Source organism: Rhododendron vialii, chromosome 7a (assembly GCF_030253575.1).
Source record: "Rhododendron vialii isolate Sample 1 chromosome 7a, ASM3025357v1".
NCBI classification, from domain to species: domain Eukaryota; kingdom Viridiplantae; phylum Streptophyta; class Magnoliopsida; order Ericales; family Ericaceae; genus Rhododendron; species Rhododendron vialii.
Window position 1 is genome coordinate 35,441,697 of NC_080563.1, and position 12,589 is coordinate 35,454,285.

General features: G+C 37.7%; 1 protein-coding gene across 1 annotated transcript; it reads right to left on the reverse strand.

The window, feature by feature from the left end:
* Nucleotides 1–1,648: 1,648 nt before the first annotated feature.
* Nucleotides 1,649–10,259, reverse strand: LOC131332132 (probable beta-D-xylosidase 7). The gene is made up of 6 exons (XM_058366212.1): nucleotides 9,859–10,259; nucleotides 5,642–5,944; nucleotides 5,178–5,347; nucleotides 4,120–4,217; nucleotides 2,842–3,606; nucleotides 1,649–2,495 (listed from the first exon to the last, which is right to left on the reverse strand). Exons 1-6 carry the CDS (start codon nucleotides 9,949–9,951, stop codon nucleotides 1,903–1,905), a joined length of 2,022 nt encoding a protein of 673 aa, XP_058222195.1. The 5' UTR covers nucleotides 9,952–10,259; the 3' UTR covers nucleotides 1,649–1,902.
* Between the last annotated feature and the right edge of the window lie 2,330 nt (nucleotides 10,260–12,589).

The window sequence follows — 12,589 nt, forward strand, 5'->3', positions numbered from 1 at the left end:
TAAACTCCTAGGGTACCCTATGAAAGTGTCTAAACTGCTAAAACCCTATAATAGGAAATTGCATTCTAAAACCCCTATGAAAGTGCCTAAACCTAAACCCTAGGACTCTATGAAAGCGTTTAAACCTAAACCCTAGGGCACCCTAGGGTATCCTAAAACCCTAGGGTGACACTTCCATTAATGGTAAATGTATTTTTGTAAAAGTGGACCTAGTGGTAATTACGTATTCTATCTTTCCTTAATGGAAATTAAGTTTCACTTTTCTCTACTTAGAGGTAAAAATTATACAAGAAATAAACCAACCTGATCCGCGAAACTACACGATCTCACCACATTTGTTTGGGAAAAAATAGTAATGCAATCACATAAATTGATTTAATTCCATGTCATAAATTAAAATAATTTTTGATATGAAAACGACAGACCTACTTGCACAAAGTTTTCGTGAGATGAAACTGGTAAAATAAGGTAGCTTGATTCGTTTGGCGGCGCTAATATCCATTTATACCATTGTCAAAGCCATATATTGTTTACAAGTAGAGTGGAGTGCAGTTGATGACTCCCTTATCCTCTCATGTGCATGGGTAGCGTTCGGTTCCCGTAAGCACCCATCTCCTTTCCCAAATCCTTTAGAATAAATTAGATTAGGTTTAATAAATGACAAAAAAAAAAAAAAAAACCCAAATATTGTTTTGCAGTTTTTTCAATGGTAGAAAACTAGAAATTGCCATTTGCAATACCAATGTAGATCTGATGCAGTTCAAGGCAACCTGAGAGCATCTTGAAGCCCATAAGGCCAATGGGCCCAACTTCCATGCTTGAGGCCATTCTGACTCTCCTGAGATCGGGAAATTTTCAACAATTACCTTTCCAGGAAGCTCTGCTAAAAGCAAAATACAAGCAAAAATCTATTTCTATTCTTAAAGAGCAAATCCACCCCATAATCTAAGTCTATCCACTGCCATTTGTTGATGCCGAAAAATGGCAACACCAACTCTCTCTTTTTTAACGGCAAAAATAACATTTTATTAAGAAAACTTGACAAATAATACATCAAGTTAGGAGAAGGGAAGAGAATCCACCCAAAAGTTGGATGAAAAAGAAAAAACAAAAGCAAATGAGACAAAGTCCAAAATACCTAAAATGGCTCAGCCCAAACACAAATGAGCCAAGCCCAGCCCAAGAGCCCGAACCTAACCCTAGACTGTGCTGCTTCATCCATCACCGCCACAGAACAAACACAAATGACTACACCAACTTCACGCCAAAGTTTGCATTGCCATTTTTCCAAGAATAAATTTTTTACATCGTCGGTGTAAACATTTGTTTTCTCCAAATTAATTGCATTGCGACACGTGTCAAAACAGTGGTCTCAATTAATAAAACATGGCGACGTGGCGCAATGCAATTAATTTGGAAGAAACAAATGTTTACACCGGCGGTGTAAAGAATTTATTCTCTTTCCCGTATCATCTAAGCCATTTAATTTGAATTGAAAAACGGGATGAGTATAATCCCATGTTCTGGATTTCAGGTTGTGCCAAAACGGTAATGAACCCCGATTAACTTCTAAAGGAACAATTAATCTTATTGTCTACGGACGAACAACTCAATTAAAGTCATAGCAAACGTTCCATATGGAAGAATCCCACAAAAATTGATAGCTCCTCGATCGTAGGTTAAGTAATTTTCAGATTCAATAGATTTATTTTACCAGGTCGTAGATTTCTCGTTTCCAAACAAGGAATAAGGGAAGAGCTATATAAACTGCTGTTGGGAATAGAGACAGCCTTTCATTTCTCATGGCCAACTTTTGACTTGAATTTTAACAGTTAAAAAGCCTACGACATTCGATGTAAAAATACTGATAAAATTTGGCTTTCTATTTGAAGATCCTCATAATCAGACTTCAACAGCAACGGTATACTTCTCATCTCCAACAAGCAGATAATGATTCCCTTCTTCAATCACCATCAACCCATCTTCATTAGCTCTGCTAAAATGCTCACATGGGTTCAACTCAAACTCAACCTCTGCTCTCTCCCCTGCCTTCAACCTCACGCTTTGAAACCCGACCAACTGTTTCACCGGACTCCCTTTTCTCGCATTTTCCCTCCCGATAAACAGCAACATCGGGTGCCTCCCATCCATCTCCCCTTCGTTTTTCACTCTGACAACAGCCGAGTATTTCGCCTTTTCGCACCTTTCTGAGCCCAAGTCGGAAACTGACAAGTAGTGAACTGAATCCGAATCCTGAACTGCTTTAGTAGTAGTTGATAGTTGGTTCAAGTGGAGATTCTTTTGGGAAACTGAGACGAAGTTATAAGTAAATTTTGTGTAGCTAAGGCCGTAGCCAAATTCGAAAACCTTTTTGCCATTGTAGAACCTGTATGTGCGACCTGGGTAGCCGGAGGATTGATCGGGTCGCATCCTCATGTCTGTCATCGGTACTTTGACAAAATCGTTTGGATACCAAGTGATTGGCAGTTTTCCTCCTGCATGAACAACATTGAGTGCATCATTTTAGTTTCGAACTTTTGCAAGCAGAGTGGACTTACTATAATCCTTTACGGATGTTGAGAAAATAAATAAGAAAATTCGTCCCTCGCCAACAACTTAAGCTTTTAGAAGAGTTGAATGATTAATAGTATCCAATAATATACGAGACTGTTCCATATGCCGAAAGTAAAGCTTCTTATCAAGCAGGCTTTTAACAAAATTTTCAATCAAAATGACAAGGGCAAAAAAAGTGAGGACAAGAAGGTAGCCCAAAATCAATTTATTTCAAAAGCAATGAACAAATTAATATTGAACTATGGGAGAAATTTAAAGAAACTTCACCTGGGTTGTGGTCACCAAAGATGATCTGTGATAGAGCAACCCCGCCAGCTTCACCCGGATATCCGGCCCACAACATGCTTCCAATTTTCGGATCCTCCTTGGCAAAAGAAACATCAACCGGACCCCCGCAAAACAAAACCAACACAACCGGATTCTTAGCAACCTTGGCAACACTCTGAATCAAACTCTGTTGCATCCCAGGTAACAACAAATCGTCCCGATCCTTGTACTCCCTCTCCTGACTCTGATCCAACCCCATTACCAAAACCACATACTCCGCCCCTTTTGCAATCTCCACTGCCTTCCCTATATCCGCAGAGCCACAGCTAACGTTGTCACAACCCGAATGATAAACCGTGTTCTGAACGCACGCTTGGAAGGCCTGCAGGGCGGAAGTTCTTTTACACGGGGTGCCCTCGTAGTTTCCGAGTAGGGTCTCAGAGGCATTGGCATTGGGGCCTATAACGGCGAGCGAGGGAGTTTTGGCCTTGTGAAGGGGCAAGAGTTTGTTGAGGTTTTTCAAGAGGACGATGCCGTTTCTGGCGGCTTCTAAGGCTAGAGACTGGTGGTCTCGGGTGCAGACATCTGCTGCGGTTATGTTACCGAAAAGGAGGGCTGCTGGGTTCCCGCTGAAGAGGCCTAACCTCATTCGAACCGAGAAGAGGTTTTGGAGGGCTCTGTCTATATCGGACACAAGGAGTTTTTGTTGTTGGACGGCGGATTTGGAGTAGTTCTTCAAGTCGGAACCGCAGTTGAGGTCTATGCCTGTGAAATGTTTTGTCATGGCAATGTCCAAAAGGTTATATGTTTGTACAGTTTTGCGACAGGGTATGACTAAAAAACCAAGAAATGGGACACGAATTCTTGCTGGCATGGCCAGCTGTTTTTGTGGGTTCCAAGGGCCATTAGGTACTACTGAGAGAGTAAAGAAAAATAGTAGAAGGGAAAAAATAAAACTGCAACGGGAAGAAATCAAATAAACAAAGAACCAACTAAACGGCAACTGGACGACATTGGATCGCAACAGAACAACGACTGAGGGAGAATTGGGAAATGGTGAAAAAGGTGGGTTGCGGTTGGTGACGGAGGACAAATTAAAGAGAATTGTGCTTGGGATTGATTCCACGAATTAGTCGAAGTGCGCGTAAACTGGCCCGGGCACTTGAGTTATCAAAAAAGGAGACATGTGTCTATAGTGTGTGAATGACTGAATGGTATGTATGGAGTACAATATTTCCATCGTGTGAAAAATGGAAACGAGAATTGGTAATTGTTTACCAGCTTTAAGAACATCAGCTACTGCATCTTCCGGTGATTTGGCGTATCCTTGATAACCATGAATGACCTCCACCCCATAACAGTCGGACGTGATGTACCTGATCATTTAACAATCATCATAATTATATGCGAAAATACACAAACCGCTCATAAGTCATAATGTAGCTATTTATTTATCTGGAATTGTTTTTCTTGTTCTCATTTCTAATTTCATAGAAACATCATGTTGTAAATATAGTTCAAAACTTGATTCCAACGTACATATATGATACGGTCATTGTTGTTGAAAAAAGTAACAGCCCCTTTGGATGGAGGGGTGAGAAATCAAATAACAGTAAGAAATCAAATTCTCACAGGCGATTGGTCTATTTCCGGAGACTCTCCAGCGAGCTGAAACTCTCTCCCTCTCTTCTCCGACAAACCTGATACACACACACTCTCTCTCTCTCTCTCTCTCTCTCTCTCTCTCTCTCACACACACACAGCCACTCCGACGAGGGGGTGGACCACACGCTCCCCTTTCTCACGGAATCTCGCCACTTTTGGCGAGTAACGGAATTGGGCTTGGAAGGTGTTTCGGTCTCCCTCCGTCTCTCACCCTCTCTCGACTTGTTCCCCTTCCAAACGAGGGAGAGATTGAGCTCTCTCTCTGTCTCTTTTCTTCTCGCGCGAACTCTCGCGTACCAAACGAGCTGTATTTTCGAATTTCCTAAAACACTAAAAGTAAATAAGATTTCAAATCCACGAGTGTTTGTCTTGAAACTTTTTTGTTCCAAACTTCCGACAGTAGTATAAAAGTATCATTTTCAAAACAACCCATCTCAAAAAAAAGACAAGAAAACTATACTTTCCATCTTCTCAAAAACTATATTTCCGCTTAAAATCAAATAAGATATGAAACCGTCAGGCCTTTTATTCTCAACCATTTGCTAATGAAAATATATGCAAGTTTTTATATTAATATTCTCACTAACTACAACTAACAGCCAACACTACTGATTATTGCCGAGAATTAAAAAAAAAAGGGGGGGCTAGAAGATTTTCTTTAATTCTCTCACCCTTGGAAACCCCAAAGGGCGCGAGCCGTCTTGGAGAGGAGATCGTAATCAGCACAGTTAGGGACCCCATTGACTTGATTATAGGCACACATTATCCCACTGGCTCTCCCTTTCTCTATACAGCTTTGGAACGGTGGCTGGTACGTATCTGCCAAGTCCTGCATCGTTACCTGCAAAACCCGACCACCCATTGAAGACCTGTTTAACATGGAATTAACCAACATATTTGATAATGTTGAAACTGTTTGTTTACAAGGGCTTTTACGTCTTCAAAGTTATGTATCACTTGGGCAGCAATAATCATCATCGTTTCCCTCCAAGTTAAGTTCAATCCCGATCAACTTGATTATTATCATGACATACGAATTAATGGCCAAATAAGATTATTGGGATTTCGATTTTACCCCACATGAGAGACTACACAAAACATCATCACGTAAAAAGTTAGAGAGGGGGAGGCTTACAATGGCATTAAACCGGAACCGATCAATCCCCTTCCAGTTATCCAAATCGTAGGCAGTAAAATGCTTGCAACAAGCCGAGGCTTGAAGGTGGCCGTCCTTGAGCTGCCCGCCTTCGAAGCTGTCCCCTTGGATTCCCCTAACGTAGGAAACAGCGTACCTGCCCGAAACCAGGGGGTCCTCACCAGGGGTCTCCTGCCCCCTGCCCCAACGTGGGTCCCTGAAAATGTTTATGTTTGGCGCCCAAAATGTCATCCCTGTGGCTTGCCCTTCGTTGTACACCCCCCTTGCCTCCCTCCCAATTGCCTGTTTAAATTCCAGTCAAAACCATTAGAATAGATCGAACGAGCGTTGTACCCGTGCTATATATATATGCACAGAAGCAAGGAAAAAGTTTTATTATAATTAATGTTATTTATAGCTACGGGTAAAGTCTTGCTATGATATTTGCCCCTCATTATTCAACATTAACATTAAATATAAAAAATTTAATGAGAATTTTTAAGCATGAAAGGAATTTTGAAAGCTTTTTTTATAACTTTTTATATTTAATGAAAAGTGTAGGAAAAAAAGAAAATAAATTTTATTAGGAAAATGCCATATAGGAGAGAGAATTAAGGAGAGAGCTTGGTTTTATTTTTGAAAACTACTGTAACGATCCGGATTTTTGCCCTATTTTTTTTTCAAATAAAGAAATTATTTTTAATCAAATAGTCTATAGTAATCGATTAATTATTTAAAAGTGTAATTTGATTAAACTAGAACCTAGATTAATTTTTGGTATTTAAAATTAGTTTAGCATATACATTATTAATTAGCTTGTAACTATGTATAAGTGTGTCTATATATCTATAAAATAGATATTAGTAACCATCCCACAATTTATGGGATTTGGATACCCATCTCCGACCTTTCTCTCCCTCTATCTCTATCTTTTCACTTATCCACTCCCCTTCAAACTCTTCCTAAACTATACATCTCTCTAATCTCTATAACATCCCACTCTCCTACCTTCCTCCACTACTCCCTCTATATTACTCCTAGTCCACTGCAAAAACAGAAACAAGAAAATAGGGATCACACCCTTTCAATTTTCGTCCATATCACGTCCCTCTGTTCACGGCCTGTTTCCTCCTAGTTTCTGTCATTTTTAGGCCTAAGTTTCTTCACGAATGTTGTAGAGGGCATCGAGAGCTTCGATTTCGACTCAAGAATCACCCAAAACGGTCAATGATTGATAGAGTTATCGTTGTCCAAAGATCAATGAAATTTTCGAATTTCTATTTCCAGACAGCAAACAAGACTTATGAAAACCCCCACTTTTCTCCTAGTTCGAATGGTTTTCGGTCTTCGACTTCTTCACAAAAGTTGTAGAGCGTTTCAAGATTTTCGCGTTAGACACAAGAATCGTCCAAAACAGCAGAAGTTTGGTCAAGTTATTCCAGTCCAAAGTTGCTGCTAGAATACCGATCTTTCGACGCCAAACGAAAACCCACCGAACTCCACCGAATCGTTTTGTCCGGATTAAAGATATTATAATCCCTCTCTACCTTCTACTAAGTATATTGAGTGATGACGTATACTTTCTTAAAGTTCCAGAATGAGATAAATTCGATTCCGAGGTTGCGTAATCAAAACCGAACGTTATTCCCCTTTTTTTTTTCGAAACCCACGGTTCAAAAAGTTTTATTTTTTTTAAAGATGACACAGAATTACAACTTAAACCCTAAGGTTGTTTAAAATATCTTTTCAGCCCAAATGTTTTAATAACATATTACAGTTAGACCCTTAGTTATTAAGGTCTATGTTTCGGCAACTTCCAGATGCAAATTTCGTTCAATTTTATTTAAAAAGTGTTCGAAACCACTTTGTGACCTTCCGAACAACATTTTTGACACCTAAACTATTTTTCCTAAACTCCTCGCATCTCAAAGATGATATCTTGTTAATTTCATTTTTTTTTCTTTACTTAATTTACTATTTATTATTATTTTTACAGTGTTTCCAATTAAAATTACCTTACGACCTTATAAACCTTATTATTAATACCCGAGTAATTTTATGTAGACTCCTTACCTTCCGAAGATGAAACGTTATTAACCTCAACCTATTTTATTTATTAAATAATTTATTATCCATTTATTTTACTTTAGACAACTTTTGTTAATATCTTTATTTAAAATAATCCTGCAACCCTCCGAACCCAACTTTTGATGCTCAACCGGTTGCATAGGACCTTTAGGACTCTTATTACGGTCATGTTAATTATTCTAATATTTTTTTTATAATTAATGTATTTAATTAATTTTTAATCAATATAATTACTTAGAAATAATTAATGAGAGCCTAGAAAAATATTTTTTTAAATTTCTTTTAAAAAGTTCTTACTTATTATCATCTTGGCGGCTTGGCCATACGAGAATAAGGGCAACGGCCCATTCATAAAAACTTGCGTGATTGCATTGTTTACTAATTGTTTTAATTATTATTCGTTTTAATTGTATATTGCACCGATACTTGATTTGAAATGTTAGATTGGACCATAGAGACATGGGGTGGTATGCGAATAGAATTCACCTAGACGGTGCTAGGTAATGGATGAATTGGAAAGTTTTATTTTTAGATTGCCTGCAGGCGTGATTTTGAGATGTGATGGGATTTGTGATGAAATTGAAACTGGCGAGTGTCCAGTGATGAATTAATAGACTGGCGTGTGTCCAGTGATGATTGTGAAGTGATTTGTGAAGTAGTATATAAGATAGGCGAACCCTAATTGTGATTCAAGCATGATAAGCTTTCTCCTTGTTGTAGTTATTGGGGTGCACACTTGGTACATAACTTAGGTGTATCTGCGACAGCAAAGGGAAGTGACCTCATGGGACCGAGCATGGCTAGCGGTTGGGGGAGGAAAGATCTCGTTGAGAGATCTTAGATTTCACATTAGAATAATGAATAGTAATAAATTGGTATTTGTAAATCCTAATTCTGCTTTTCACATTTTTATTATCCTATTACTTGTTAGCTGTAAAGTAAGAGGGGTGGTTGGGTTGAATTATTCTACTGGGTGATTTATCACTCACGGATACGTCTGTATCCTTGCAAATCGTTTGCTTCGGCGATCAATTTGTCAGAGGGCGCAGGATTCAATGGAGAGGATTCAAAGATGGTGCAGTTCGACACGGAAAGAATATTAGGAATGAAGATCGAGTATGCTTCGGATTTGTATCAAGCCTAGAGTCAGTTCTGAAGTTAATATATTTTGAATCAGTAAATTTATCTTGTGACTGTAATAGTTAAACTTTATTTTGAAAAATTATATTTATTTCGCAAATTTTCTTAAGATTTTATTTTATATTGCTTCCGGAAAATCGGAGCGTTACAACTACATTTGCTTAGTATAGAAGTATAGTAGATAAAAAAAAAACATGCATCAACTACTATAAAAACAAGAAAAGAGTGAGAATGCATTTTTTTTAAAGAAAATTATTTGTATAATTTTTTTTAAAAGTTAATGACTTCATTTTTTTTAATAATCGAGTGTCTGGGACATTTACGCACACCTTGACTAATCTTGGATGACCCTAAATCCACTGTCCAGTACTAGTGGGGCAAGTTAGCGACTTTATTGCACGTTAGGACTGTTTTGTAACTTCCCAACGGTGTTTATAGATTGCAAATTGGTGTTTTGGCTAAATAAGTCACTTGGCTTACATTTTATTTGTATTTAAAAAAAATCACATTTGTTAGTTTCGCGTCAAATTTTTAGTGGATTATTGGTTTGTTATGATGAGAAGAATTGAAAAACTAAAAACTTGTGATCCAAACTCAATTTTTTTTTTAAACAACCGAAAAATTTGCCTTCTAGTTGATTTTTGTCTTTATTCAAAAGAATTTAAGTTTTGAACATAATTTTTTACTTTTCAGATTGCTTTCGTCGAGACAAATCAATAATCGACAAAAATTTGACGCAAAACTAAAAAATGTGAAAAGAAATTGAATAGAGAAAAATATAAATCAAGTGACTTATTTACCACATTTTCACATATCAAAGGGAAATAATATACCTAAAAGCTAAATGATGGACTCGATGGTCAAGACCTCAGAATTAGGGGTTCGATTCTCATTAAATTTGTTTCTACCTTTATAATACTAATAATCAATCAAACTTGCGTTATGTGTTGTTGGGTAGTGTGCACCGAGTCAACTCAACAACAACGCACCTGACCGATTCGATACCAGAGGTGATCATCAAATGTGGCGCCAGTGAGAATGACCTGGGGGAAGCTGGTGGCGGAGCGTATTTTCCCATCCATGTTGATGCCACTCCACCCAACGACCCCGTGCAACGCCTCCGACCACCACTCGTACGCCGGGACGCCAAGTCAGGGGACGGCGGCAGCTGAGTTGACGAGTTGGGAAACCTTCTCGTCTAACGTGAGTCGAGAAACGAGGTCGCGGGCTCGGCTTGGGATCGGCAAGGCTTCTTGGCAGAATGGGTATGGTCTGGTTGATGGGTTGGTCGAGTCGCATGAGAATGGAGGCTGAGTTGACTCGGTGGGGAGGAGGTTTGTGAGGCATACTAGTAGAGTGATGAGAGAGAGTGAGAGGAGATGCATGTTGGTGGTGGCAGTAGATGGAAGTGTGAGAGGAGAGGCTATTTATAAGGCTGAATTAGAGGGAAGATGATTTTTACAATTTTTTTTTACTAGTAATTCGCAATTTTTATTCATCTGGATAAACTACATTGTAATTTTGTAATAGATAAATTAGGCCCATTTTGGCCAAATGATCCAAAATGGATTATTTTTTTGTCCTTATTCAGATTTTTTTCGCAATAGTTAGGTTTGAGTCAAATTTTTGTGTGTGTGTAGATTATTGCTTCTTCAAGCGGCTTATTTTCTTCTTTATTAAAAAAAAAGGAGTTTCGATATTAGTTTTGTACTTTTTAGATTTTTTGTCATGACGAAGCAATAATCCACAAAAAATCGACGCAAAACTAATAAATGCAAAAAAAATATTAAACAATGACCAAAAAAACAATCTATTTGAATTATTTGGCCAAAATAGGCCTGAATAAGAATATTTAATTTTCCGTCAAGTTTTTTTAAGTAGCTTTTTGTTTTGTTCAAAAAGAATTGATTTTCTAGCGAAGTGCTCAGCGTTAAGGGGAAAAATAATAATTATGAAGACAACAAGTGTAAAGACAATGCGAGGGGAAATTTACTATACCCAGTACTTGAGTTTGTAATTTTCTTTTCATTTTTTTTACGAACCAAACAATTGAACCAAAAAAAATCTTATTTTTCATTCCTTTCTCTTTTTTTCCTCATGTATCAGACAGGTAGACAATTCTTTTGGGTTATCTCGATAAGAAAAAATCTAAAGAAATGAGAAAATAATTACTAATATTCAAAATCGTTAAAGACAAAAAAAAAAAAAAACACATGTTTTGCTTAATTGGTCAGTGAGGTCACTTGTACAATGGAGGCTGAGTTGACTCGGAATAGAGTAAGAGTTTCGCCAAGATTTTTGGTTTTTCCTTGTTCTATCCTTATTCAAATTTTTTTGCTTTTGTTAGTTTTGCGACTAATTTTTGCAGATTATAGATTTATCTCGTCAAAAAGATACGAAAAAGTAAAAAATTATGACTTTTATCTTGGATATTTTCAAAAATATTTGGGTGAAAGTCAATTTTTTACTTTTCCGATTCATCTTGACGAGACGAATTCATAATCCACAAAAGTTAGGCACAAAATTAACAAACGCGATTTTTTTTTTGAATAAAGAAAAAGCCTAAAAATTCCAAAAGCCTTTAGCGGAACTTAAATAATAAGAGTATGAATAGGAATAGAAGTAGGATTGTGATTTATAACAGAATTATGAGAATGATGGGGAATGGCGTCAGTAATTGATGGTAGCTGGTTGTAGTAATTAAATGAAAGCTGGATGGAGGGTGGAGAAGGATCGATTTTATGAAGCCGTACAAAAATGGTTTCTAGGAAAATGATTGGGATAAAGATGTCAGATTAAAAAAGGAATGTGCGTGGAATTGTTATATGTGTGCGAGTCCCACATGTATCTCGTGAAATTCAAATCCATTGAACGACTCTAGACATATTTGTATCTCGATCTATTAATGCATGTAACCTTGTTCTAATTTCTCTAGTTGGGGGTTGATCATAATTGCGGATAAATAGTAATGTGTTTGTTGTAACGAAAATTGTGAAGTAATTGTTAAAAAAATAGTAGAATTCAACGAGGATCAATTTTTTATTTTTTGTTTGCAAAATGATATAATCCATTGATAATGGGAAAAATACATCGAAAGGGCAACCATCCTACATGAGGGAATAAAGCAACCACGAAGGAGGCCTAATCTCAAGAAGAAAAATTAGAACCTCACACAACTAAGTGCGCAAGCAGATAGAGAAAATATCCAATCAAAGTAGTACCAATTAGGAACAGCAAAAGCCGATGGAAACCCCAAACTGTGAAAATGTTGTCCACGAACGTCAATTGCCTGCACGCCGCTATCTGAAGCACCCAAATCGCTGGCAAGAAATCACGGACAGAAGAATCCTCACAAACAAGAGCATCTGATCAAGATAAATAAGCCATTGAAAATACATTCAAAACCGTAATGAACATTTAAATAAGGACAAAGAGAATAGGAGTTTAGTGTTAGGGGGGAAGGGGGGAGGGTGGAGTTTGAACCCCACACCTGATGCATTAGGGACATAGTGCTGCGCCACCAGCGCTAGCACCCCACATGCCAATTTGACACCAAAGTTGGCATTGTCATTTTTCCCACGTCATCTAAGCCATTTAATTTGCATTGGAAAAACGAGATAAGTATAGTCCACGTTCTGGATTTCAGATTTTGCCAAAATGGTACTGAACTTCAATTAACTTCTGAAAGACCAATTAATCTTACTGTCTACGGGTGAACAA

Bases quoted from the DNA above. Each gene is read 5' to 3' on its own strand.
- LOC131332132 (XM_058366212.1), bottom strand. From the start codon at position 9,951: ATGGATGGGAAAATACGCTCCGCCACCAGCTTCCCCCAGGTCATTCTC. The intron at 5,945-9,858 runs GTGCGTTGTTGT...GAATTTAAACAG, and splicing joins TCTGGTATCGAATCGGTCAG to GCAATTGGGAGGGAGGCAAG. The intron at 5,348-5,641 runs GTAAGCCTCCCC...CGGGTTTTGCAG, and splicing joins GGTTCCGGTTTAATGCCATT to GTAACGATGCAGGACTTGGC.